General features: G+C 41.2%; 1 protein-coding gene and 1 long non-coding RNA gene across 2 annotated transcripts in view; both read left to right on the forward strand.

The window, feature by feature from the left end:
• Nucleotides 1-4,041, forward strand: part of LOC308386470 (neurogenic differentiation factor 6-A-like) — a 4,331-nt gene extending 290 nt beyond the window's left edge. Inside the window, exon 2 of the mRNA XM_080866029.1 lies at nt 2,420-4,041. Coding sequence (XP_080722155.1) covers nt 2,426-3,364 — 939 coding nt within the window. The 5' untranslated portion in view covers nt 2,420-2,425 and the 3' untranslated portion in view covers nt 3,365-4,041. The remainder of the gene's footprint in view (nt 1-2,419) is intronic.
• A 6,118-nt stretch (nt 4,042-10,159) lies between these two features.
• LOC308386142 lies at nt 10,160-10,893 on the forward strand. Its single transcript, XR_013969733.1, has 3 exons — nt 10,160-10,265; nt 10,336-10,465; nt 10,841-10,893. It is a non-coding gene; the product is annotated as an uncharacterized lncRNA (long non-coding RNA).
• The last annotated feature ends 1,324 nt before the right edge of the window (nt 10,894-12,217 follow it).

Consider the following 12,217-nt stretch of genomic DNA (forward strand, 5'->3'; position numbering starts at 1 on the left):
TATGACCTGCAGTCTCTCTGGGTCAGATATGAACCAAGTTTAGGTGGAGTTTATTTTCGTTATTCTGACTTTTTCCGTACTGCGTGCTAGCTAGCATGACGGGGTTTCTATACAGCTGGGTGGTGCTATGTTACTGATGTTTAACTTTATTTTGTTCATAAGTTATTAGAGTTGCCAACCGTCCCGTCTGGTATTCAGAGAAAATATTACGCGTTTCTTATTGAGGTGAAAAGGAACAGTTTGTCCCGTAATTCAGCTACAATGAAAAAGGCACAAAGCTGGAGTTATTCTGTGTCTTTGCTGCACAGCTGCCTCTTCTTCTCTCATTCTCTCCCCCTCCCTCTCCCGTTTTTACTTCAATCATGAAACTGATCAGTGATCAGCTGATCGGCTTTTCTCTCTTGTTTGTTTATCGCTCACTTTGCGCCGAAAGAGGAAACCAGCGGATGTCGCGCTAAACAGCAGCAGCACGTTTAAGCTTGATCAGCTGTTGTTAGAATTTATTTAATATTAATTTCTAGTATCAGCTGATGTTTGCTGGAGCCACAGCTGTAAACCTGCTGGTCATGATATGGTTTGGTTATCTGGTGAGAGGGAAACATGAAGATGAAACCAGGAGATGTCCTTACTGGATCATCAGAGCTGAACAGGTGATGGAGAAACAGGTTTACCTTTTAGGTGACATGAATGAGTTGAAGGGAAGTTATGAACTGTTGCTGAGAGACAAATAACACCAGGATCCTTTTTTAGGTAGCTGACAGCTGGTAACTGTGCAGGGGCGGGTCTAGCAAAGTGTTGCCAGGGGTCCATGTAGGGCATTAACAGGGAGAGGAGGGCACAAAGAAATACTTTTCTTTCTTATTCTCATTTAAAATGTCTAGCTTTTAAAAAATAATTATCTGAGTCTTACAACAAACGATTGATAGATTGATGCATGTATACCATCAGAACAGTGTACATCACTGTCACAACAGCGTTTGTTTTCATTCAAAGGCTTTATGATTTTTCCTATAATGGCGGCCGGTCTCTAGTCAAAATGCCCGGGCCGATTTTCTGTCCCAGTCCAGCCCTGTATGCAGCTCATCTGCAGTCTGGTGTTGCCTACATCTTCCTATTCAGAAGGCAGAATTTCTGAGTGCAATCGAAAGCACCACGACTGCAGTTTTTGTGTTGGATGTAAAAGGTGCACATGACGCTGTGACGTAGGCTAGAATCATGGCAGCAGTCAATGACGGTCCAGGCGTGGGATTTCTCTCGTGGAAATGTGCACATTATCTTTTCCTTTGGTAGGTGGCACAGTGCACTGCGGCAAGTAAGCAAGCTAGAAGACTGCAAAGTTATGGAAGCAACACATTAACAAGAGAATTCTGAGTAAAACCAAAGTTACTTTCCCTAGTAACTAGTTACTTTGACAGTAACGAGTAACTTGAAGTAACTGAGTTACTTTTGAGAGAAGTAACTAGTAATGTAACTACGTTACTATTTTAAAGTAACTTACCCAACACTGATAATGAGTACATAAATAAATACCCTGTTACTAAATTCTGCTCACCACAGTCTTTTTACCAATACAAGTAAAGATATTGGCAAATCAGGCATCACTATGGCTCTCGTCTGTGCCGAGAGTTGCACCTGATGCATGGACTCTCTGTGGTCCATAAACTATGTGCAGATCAAGTTGAAAATTCACAGCAGGCCAAAACGACCCTTAGGCTACTGGTCCTCTGATGGCCAGTCCACCACTGGTTATATGCATGTGACAGCACATTGCAAGGTGTAAGCTAGACAGCTGACAGGAACAAGTGCCCAACTAGCTTCAGCTCACTGTGTGACTATAGCAGCTCAATGTGAAGTCTAAAAACTCAGATCAGCATCCACCATGTTAGGAGCAGAGGGAAAGAGGCACAGGCAGAGTGATGCAGAGAGAAAAGAGGGATACGAAGCTAGTTTGCATGTGTGTGTGTGAGAGAGAGAGGACATCAGCAGATGGCATCAGTGTCTGTGAGGCTGCAACAAGAAGAAGACGCTAGCAGGAGAAAGAGGGAGGAGAACGTGTTTGTCGAGATACTTGGAGGCTTCAGGACGATACCTTTTAAAATTGAACAACAGAGCCGGGTGAGCCAAGTTATTTAGTGCGTCATTGAAAAATAATAACAGCCTACTAATTAAAAGAGGTAAGCCGGGTAATTAATTTCAGCTGTATCTATCACAACTGGTATTTTTCACATGATAAGGACTTTTGTTATATCCCAGTTGTTCGTAATTGTTGTGATATTTTGCACAATGAGATTATGATGTTTCATATGTGTACAGTCAAATTTTCTGCTAAAAACCCAGTTTTTTCCTAATTTGGGGATTTGTATCCTCTAAGGTTTGAAGCCTTGTATCTAATTTTTCTTTCCCCACTATTAACGTGCAGGACAGCATGCTGACTTTGCCATTTGATGAACAGTCCTCCAATCAAACCATCAGTTCAGTAAGGATGAGTTGGACCTCTAACAAATTAGTCAAATTGATTAAGCCAGAGATTGACAGAGCCCCAGAGGAAAGCCTTGATACCAGGAGGGAGGATGAACTGAGGGATGTTGAAGTGAAGGAGGAGGAAAGTGAAGCAGGAGATCCAGCTTGGCTCAGAAGAAGGGCTTCTCAAAAGAAGAAACTGAGCCACTCTCGCCTGGACCGGGTTCGACTACGACGGATTGAAGCAAATGCGCGGGAAAGACAACGTATGCATGGACTTAACAATGCATTGGACAGCCTGAGAAAGGTGGTTCCCTGTTATTCCAAGACACAAAAGCTGTCCAAAATAGAAACCCTCCGCTTGGCCAAGAACTACATCTGGCTTCTCAGTGAGATCCTGAGCACTGGCAAAAGGCTGGACTTGCTCACATTCGTTCAGACTCTGTGCAAAGGTCTCTCTCAGCCAACCACTAACCTTGTCGCTGGCTGTCTCCAGCTCAACACCTGCAGCCTCATCTCACAACCCGACGAGGAGTCATTGTCTCTGTACGCAGCCTATGATCACCATCCTGGTCCCGAGGCTGGGGGCTCCACCACAGCGGGTAGCGGTAGGTCTCTGCGGCCCTTTGGCTCTTTCTGCAGCCCCTTTGAGTCTGTAAACGACAGTTCCTCTCCAGACAGTTCTGGTTCTCTGGATATGGGGACTCTCAGCCCACCCTTCAACTTCAGTGGGCTTTTCACCCTCAAACACGAGGAACCGGTCGACTACCGAAGTTGTCACAATGGTCTCCGCTATTGTCCCATCAATCAGGCCTCCAGCTCAGACCTTGGTCCCTATGACATCCAACTCCGGGGACAGTTTTACCAGGTGCAGGGGGAATTAAACAAGCCTTTCCATAATTAATAAACAGCATATAAATGGATGAGTTCTTAAGAAGTTCAGTAGTGCCAACAATAACAGGGAAAAAGCTAGGGTTTGTGAGTGCATGATGAGAAAGTAGTAAGTCATCTTCACTGAACTGTCTGCGGACGACAACCTGTAATGTGACAGACACAGACGGACACACACACAAGGAAAACATGCAGAGTCCCATAATAATAATAATAATAATAATAATAACAATAATCTGTTAGCTACATAATGACTTTTTCTTCTTGTGGGCCAAATCGCTGAGGGTTTTACCCAAAACACATGAATACTTTTAAAATATCAGGGCATTTATCCAGAACTTTGCTCCCTGAAACTACATTTAAATTGAATGCACGGCCGTTTCCATGGTGTTTTTGCTGCAGCTGTCATGCTGGATGAACAGAACAAATGTGGTGTGATATTGTGATCCTCTCTGTTTTGCTTTACGTAGTAAATTATTATAAGGATGTCAAATGCATTTTGTGTGTTTCTGTAACTCCACTTTGTTTGTTTTAGCAGCTGCTGGGTGAATGTTTGATGGTGAGCTGTTGTTCTGCATTACATCTTTACCACATTTGTCACAGCTTTGTTTTCACTGACAAATACATGATGAAAATAATATTCTGCTGATAACAACAAGTCTCTGTTTCATTAATAATGTTTGGATTCATTGTGTTACACAATGATGAAAGTGTCAGTGTTTCAGCAGCTTTCCAGAGCTGACTTCAGGCAGGTATATACTGTGTACATGGACGTGTATGCTATGTTGAACTATGTGTACTATTTACTATCATTTAAAGTCTTATTATGTTCCTTGTGATTGATGTTGTGATTTGGCACTGTGTTAAATGTAATTAATTTGGCCCAAATAAATGTAACAACAATAGTTACTGTTTACTTCAGCTTAGCATTAACAATTATATTTGAAGTATTGATTCTTGAACTCTGCAGATATTTGGCAGATTCGGCTCCAGTGGTCAAAGAGAAGATTTACATGCACAGGCAGCACTTTGAGTGAAATGTAATTGTTAACTGGTGCTATGTTAATAAAACTCACACATCATAATGAATTGCATTTAAAGCAGTATGTGACTAATGTCAGATGTTACAGTGGTCATGCACTAAACACTGACGATAAACGTCTTCCCAGCTGTTCACATGCTCAGTACATTTAATGAACAATTTCCTCTTCCTACAATTTTTACATTACAAATTCAGCCCCAAAGGACATTGGTCCGTCTTTTTCACAGCAGATCTTCATGGACTGATGGAAAATGTTAAAGCTCTGATGTGAATTACGGTTAGAAGATGCAGAGTTTTCTCTGTTATTAAAGCAATGAATTGAACTTGTGATGCATGAAGCTAGTCGCTGATAGAGGTTTCCAACAAGCTCCGGAGTCACAGGGTGACCAAAGCAGCAGGAAGCTGAATATTGCCAGGAGCATTTTAATAAGAAAGTACTCAGAGGCCCTCGTGGGATGTGGCTTAACAGCCAGTCAACAGGTGATTTGCATTTTATATCCGAATCACTTTGGGATGACTCGATATATCTTCCATGACCTCTGGACCCAGAAGACGCCATCCTGTTTCTGTGGTTGGCACTGTCCCACCTTTTGTTTTGGCAGGATTGTCGTGTGTAATCCTGTAAAGGTTTAGAGAAACACTGGGATACTTACTGTTATACATTTAAACTACTTCCTGTTTCAAAGCTCCAGTTTCCATCACACATCCACCCATCCATGCATTCATCTCATCATTCTTCTCTTCTGTTTTAACTTTTCAATTTTAAGCAAATGCCACACATGGAAGCTCTGCACTGTTTTCTTTTATTGCTTCTATTTTGTGATATAATTTTAATCTTGTGTCTTTGCCTTAGAAAAGCTCAGCTATTTTTTTGTTGTTATAACAACTTAAATATTTATCCAAAAAAGGGGAAAAAAGTTTGCTTTGTCTTTGTTTATCATGGACTGGGAAACCCAGCAGTACTTTAACTACAGGGGAGTAAGAGCCTGGCTTCATTAGAGGGGTGGAAGTAATATCAATCATCCCACTGGTCTGGGATCAGATACAGCACCAGGTCATGTCAAGAACACCATGTCCTGATATTTCAAACTAATCAATAGATTAGCAGCAACTGTAACGCAGTATTTGATCAATCGATCAATTTTATTTATATAGCACTAAAAACAACAACTGTTGACCAAAGTACTGAACAATAAAATAATCAGATAAAATTTAAAAGTTAAATAAAATGAAAGAAAATAATAAGAATAAAATAATGACAGACTCAGACAGAATTAAAAGCCAAAGAGTAAAAATGGGTCTTTAAACGAGTTTTAAAAGTATCCAGTGCTGGAGAGGTCCTGATATGTAGTTTATTCCACAGAGCAGTCACAGCAAAAGCCTGATCTCCTCTGTGTTTTAATCTGGACCTGGGGACAACTAGAAGCATTTGGTCCGCAGACCTCAAACATCTTGCTGGAGTATACCGATTTAAAAGATCAGAAAGATATATAGGAGCTAGTCCATGCAATGTTTTAAAGACAAGTGTCAAGATCGTGTAGCGAGGTGAGTATAGGGGATATGTGCTCTTGCTCCCACGTGCCAGTCAGAAGCCTTGCTGCAGCATTTTGAACCAGCTGTAGTCGGCCAATAGATGACGAGCTAACACCAGAGTAGAGGCTGTTGCAGAAGTCGAGGCGAGATGACTCACGGAAATCGCACGGCCCGTGACAATTCTGTTTATCACAGTCTTTGAGTTGATCTTCAGAGGAGCAAGCAGGTAGTTAACGGTTAAGTTCACATCAGGCCAAAGGCTTCCACCGCCAAGGACACACATAAATGAAATATGCTGATGATGGCCCCATGTACAAACAGGCTCTTAAAGTGCTCGGTGAGTTGTTCACATGGGGATAACACCACCTTGGTGGAGAGTTCATTCTGCAGTTTACTGAAAAGCCGCTACAGCGCCGGTGGAGGAGCTACACTGGAGACCTGTCTGATGACTGATGGGGAAGGCAGCCAGAAGTGTGGTGCTACCAGAACATTCTGCAGGAAGTGCTGTTTGTGTTTATTTGTTTTATCTTTGTCTAACATTTAAATTTGTTTGATGATCTGAAATATTTAAGTGTTACATACCCCCCCCCCCACACACACACACACACACCGCTGTACATGCATACCCCAAATAGCCTCCGTTCTCACACTGTGACCAACCTCTGACATACCACAGAAAGCGAGAGGTAATGAACTCAAGGCTGTGGCAGCTTTGAGCCTCTACAAGTCTTTCACAGATAACTATCACATTTGCTGCTCTTACACAAAGTACACAAGAGAAGACCCCTGTGTAAGTGACCTAGTGGCTGTCACAGCGTGTGGCTGGAATGAATGACAGCAGAGATCCCACTGAGCCAACACAGCAGCAATAATGAACGTGGGACTCATTGAGCATATGAGCCTGTGAGAGCTGTCGGTCTGTAAAAAAGGACATAGTACAAGAAATCCCAATTTCAGTTCATTGATTTAAAACGAGGTAGCTGAAGAAAATGATCCACAGCGAGGTCATACCTAACAATAACAACAGAAACCCCCACTGGGCAGGAGGCTCCTTATTTTGGGCTCTTTCAGAACATATCTGAGAGTGAGAGCAGAACACAGGAGACACGAGGGTTTGCAATGAGGAAATGTATCAACAGTGAAGAGCTATTTACAGGCACAGTGTATTTACAAGGCAGGACGTGTATAGAAACGCAGAGCCAGGACGTTATCAGAAGCCAGACTGGGCGGCACGGAGAGAGACCGAGAGGCGGGATGCTGGGATGTAAACCAAAACTTCAGCCCCAATAAAGATGATCTCCACGGGTGAGCAGGCACACAGGCACTCCTGAAAGGACAATGCTCCGACACTAGACATGCGTCGCGCTGCTCCTTAAGAACGCTTCTGATGAATGCGTCTGGTGAAGAACAGGTGTGCCAGAGGCTCAGTGTAGCCCCGCCTACCTGTGCCAAAAAAGGAGACACAAAACCAGACAAAGACAAAAACAGCACACAACAATAATCGGGCTCCTAATAACATCATGTCCTTCTGTTTATTCAATGTGTGAGTGTTTTTCAGCTTTGAACGATTTCACTCAGCATAAGTAAATTCAGAGCCACCTGTAGCCCCTCTGCATGCACACACCACCCCAAACAACAACGGTGTTGTGCAAATTTCATTTTGTTTGACTATAACTAGCTTTCAGTAATAAATGCTAGTAATTAGTAATGTTAGTAACAAACGTAACTATAATATTTAAAAATAATAACAATATAATAATGTTCTTACTAATAGCAGCAACAGTAATATTTACCATGACAGTGGACTTGTGCACTTCCATCTGTCAGGAGGCCTTTTAAAGTAGTTGCACATACAAAACCCCTGATATCATCTTGATGATATCATAATGATTTTGTTATTTATTAAATAAAATGTCATGTTGTTTCTCAGCCAGAAAATTGTGTAACAACAAAGTGGTGTGCACACTTTTCCTTCTGTCAATCTTTGATCTGATTGGTTGGCTGCTAGCTGTCTCTTCGGGCCACAGATGATCCAAAAGGCCCATCTGGCAGCCTTCTCAGGGTGCTGATTAGTAATGGATACAGTCCACTGTATCCTTCCCACTGCCTATAACAACTCCCTTGGGTGTCTTGTACATGCCACCCACTTACAAGCTGGGCACATGGCAGGCCTTTCTGAGAAGCTTTCCCCCAATAACCACCGACACACATAAAAACATAAATAACAAAAATGAAATAGTTTTCCCATAAAAAGCCTTGGTTGCTTCTCTTCAGGTTAGCCAGCTGCGATAAGTCAGAGCTCACACGGTTAACTTGACCCAGCAGCGGTTGAGTGCTTTGATATGACCCCCCAGGTGCGATCAGTGCATCATTTTTGTTTTCATTTCTTATTTTTTTGTAATGTTTTGATTGTATATTTTGTAATTTTTGTAAAGCCTCACGTAATTGTGGACCCTTGCACATCAGCTTTGTTTGTTTTTTTACATTTTCATTGAACTTAACCTGCTGTCTCTGGTTAAACAGCCGTGAGGCTGCAGCTGAAAGAATAAGAACGTAAACTGTCTTATAGAGCATACGTTTGCTCTCAAACACACCACTCATTTCCCTGTGTTGCTTTCAGTCTGTGCCTAACGTCTTCGTGGTGTGTGTCTCTCTCTTAACATATTGTAGTTTGTAAAATCAGTTGCTCTGCTGCTGATGACCGGTCTGATGCTACCAGTGTGTGTGAATGTGCACAGACAGACCAGGAAACCCTGAGCTGACTCGTTAGGTAACAGGTCTCGTGACCACTTACTCCAACTGCTGAAATGAGAGTAAACGAAGCCGTATGGGTATCCTGTAACTAGTACAACCCTGTAAAAAGTATCCTTCATTAGGAAACACACAGAGATTAATTTACAGATTACTTTAGTTACCCTGAGACAGTTTACATGCTGTGTTTTATGGAAGGCAGCTTCATTCAGTCCTGCAGGTGGCTTGTTAGCTCAAGAATTATGTATGATTTAGATGTTTTGGTGACACCTAGTGGTAAAAAAAAGACATTAACTTAGGGTGTGATCAAAGGTTTCTAAGTGGAGTAAAGGCACCTGGAACTATCTGTAACGGTCATAATAAGAGTTTGTTCTTTACTGTCATCGCCGTAGGACACACTCAACATTGGTTTTTATGAAAGTCAAAGAAATATAAAAAAGGAAACAGTTTAGACTGATACTGTCTGTAATTGTCATTTTTTCCCGTTTCACACCAAAATCTGATGATATTCAAAAGCAGACTGTGAACATTTAATCTGGCTTCATGAAAGGCAGGAGTTACACAACCTCTCCACCAGGAAGAGGGAATGTCTGCGGGAATACAGCTCATGTCAGTATAACAAACCTTTTCACTATTTATTCCTGATTAATATGTTAACAGCATATAATTCAGATATATTTTTCTCTGGTAGTTTATCTGTTGTATGACTTGCGTGAACAAGCACAATAATCTTCAGGACTCGACTGTTACCACAGCAGACCCACATCAGTATCATTCTCTGTTTGAAGGCTGTGCACATGGATTTTCTGTGCTTCTCTTCACGGTTATCAGGAAAGGTACATTTTTGGACTGCATGCATCCTTTTAATTCCCTTTTCCTCTTTCTAACTTTAGGGCAGACATTACTCATAAAACTGCCCATAAAAGAAAATCACTTTGCATTTTAAAGTCAGCCTATCAGCTCTTCCTGCCTGCTGAGGCCTGCTGCCATTAATGTTCATGCAAAGTGTCCCTGATAGGAAAGCCACTGTGCAGAGACAACCCGACATGCTACTTTAATGACCAAAACTTTCCTTTACCCCCCCAAAAAAGAAAAACACAGAACAATACTTCAACTTCCTATCAGCAGGAAAATCTGAAACATTTTGTAAAATGATATTTACAGAGAACAAAAGCTTGTATTAGGACATGAACTCTGTAACCAGCAGAGGAAGTAATAAGTAATTAAAAAATGAACAAAACTCTGATGAGAGCGAGATCGTTTCACACAATTACATGTTTTTATAACACTCTTAGAATAAACCTTTACGACATATCCTGGGGAGGAGTACAAAGACATTTTCTTACATTTTCATGTGGATGTACGCAGGCACACACTGATAAAATAAGAGCAGGAAGTATTCAAAGGCATTAATCACTCAACCAGGAAACAGTATTTCCTTGTAGGGCTGAAAAGTCTAACCAGGTCATTTGCATGTCCGTCCTTTGCTCAGTCATGTTTACAGTGTGGGAAGAGAGCGCGATGAAAGCTGCTCTCTGTGTTGATCCAGTTATAGGCTCAACTGTCTTGGTGCCTGAAATTCACACTGGTAAGTCATGTGTACATCAGCCTATAATTCTGTATACTTCATACTGATGTTCTGAAGTTTCTCTCTGTAGTTGTCTCCGTCCTACCTTCCTTTCATGGCGTTTGAAGGAGCTGCGGCCAAAAGGGCCAAACTCGTTGCATCCAGGGTCCACTGGGGCAACACGGGCCCATGTGTTTCCATTATGGACCAGGACACTCACGGTATGGAAACTACATGCACTTACATACCAAAACTAAAGAATACTAGTTGTTTGCCAGTTTTATTCTCGTTTGCTTAAAACCTCATGTTGCTAATATAAAGATAACTAAAGATGAATTACAATAATAGTTCCCCAGATCATGTTAGTGTTTTCATTACTTTTCTGACATGTGACCCTCAATACTTCCAACTTGTTTCCAAAAATAGCCACATGCTTCTTATTGTATTAGAAAGGATGTCTTTACTGTTAAAGTGTAAAATGACCATGTCAGTTCAACTGTTGCTGTTATGGTGCAATCTGTTAGTGGAAGCGTCCTGCTGCCGTCTCTTTGTGTTTACTGTTAGTGGTTTCTTTATAATTTGCTTGTCCACCGCAGGAAATCCAAGTCAGGACAGTGTTGGGAAGTGGCTCAGCACCAATGTCACTCAGTGAGTATCAAGGCATGAATACAGACTGCTTTGTCAGTGTAAACAGTTAGCAATCAACCTATAAGATTACAAAATACCACTTCACTTATTTGTAGTTTTGTCACATTTGACCTTACCCAATATCATAGAAAAACGCATAATAGACACAGCATTTCATGCCTGCAGAAGTAGCATTAGCAGCAGGGAGAGATGATATCAGTAGTGAACAAAAACATGTGAAGGGTCCTCATTGTCAGAAACCATCAAGCTAAGGGGCTGATATGTACATACATATAAATGTGATAATAATGTAATAATGCGTTCCCATTATTATGTTCATGATGGCTTGAACATATCTCCCTCTGCTGGCAACATACTGCAACTTCCGCAAGTGTGTCCATTTCATGTTGAGGAGAGGCACGGCGTGCCTGTTACACGCTTCGCCGTGATAACGCCGCGTACTTTGCGGTGAATTTTTCACACGCCTAGTTGGGAACTGTTAAGCCCAAAATACAATTATTTTTTTAAATTACTCGTCTAATGAGTGACTAAGCTAGGCAGCAAAATTAAGGGTTCAAATCAAACGTTTTGGAGTCTAGATTTTTATGGAAATGACTTTTTTCTTTTTAAATCAAATCTCAATTACCCAGAAAACCTGTGTTCACCTGGTCACACCCCCAGCTGCTTTGTAATGATTCACAGAAAGTATCCTGGACCTAGTTTTATATATAATGTTGAAACATGAACTACATCCTTGTATGGGAGAATGTATGTGAAGACCCACTTTACTGACTTGGCTTCATACTAATGCAAGAGGAAAGGTGATCATTGTAACCTTCTCTGGTTCGATGGCTTTATTAACTCACTGGTTCTATGATCACAAGCTGAAAGTTACAATGGCACTAGGGTCAGTAGTCGGTATACTGTCAGTTTAAGTTGCAACAACACCAACAGTTTTATGTGTTCTTCCAGTACAGACAGCTGGTCAGGTCTGAGGACTGTTTTTAATAGATGATGACTTTTCATTGGGGCATTAAATTAAACAAAGACAAAAGATGAACTAAGCCACACTGATCAATATGATTTTGAGATGTCACTTCCTAACATCATTGTTGTTTTGTTTTGCTGAGAACACATTTTAAGAAACACAAATGTTTCCTGTGGATAGTAGTCAGAATTTCATTTTGTGCGTCATAGTTTTTATTTGATTGATCATGAGAAACATCCTCAGGTGTACTCAAACTCTTGACTAAAGTAAAATAAGTAATAAACTATTTACTACTACTTAGTAAATAGTTTATTACTTCTGCTACTTTACTACTATTACAGGTATTTACTATTTAAAG

Source organism: Rhamphochromis sp. 'chilingali', assembly GCF_963969265.1.
Source record: "Rhamphochromis sp. 'chilingali' genome assembly, chromosome: 18".
Lineage (NCBI taxonomy): Eukaryota > Metazoa > Chordata > Actinopteri > Cichliformes > Cichlidae > Rhamphochromis > Rhamphochromis sp. 'chilingali'.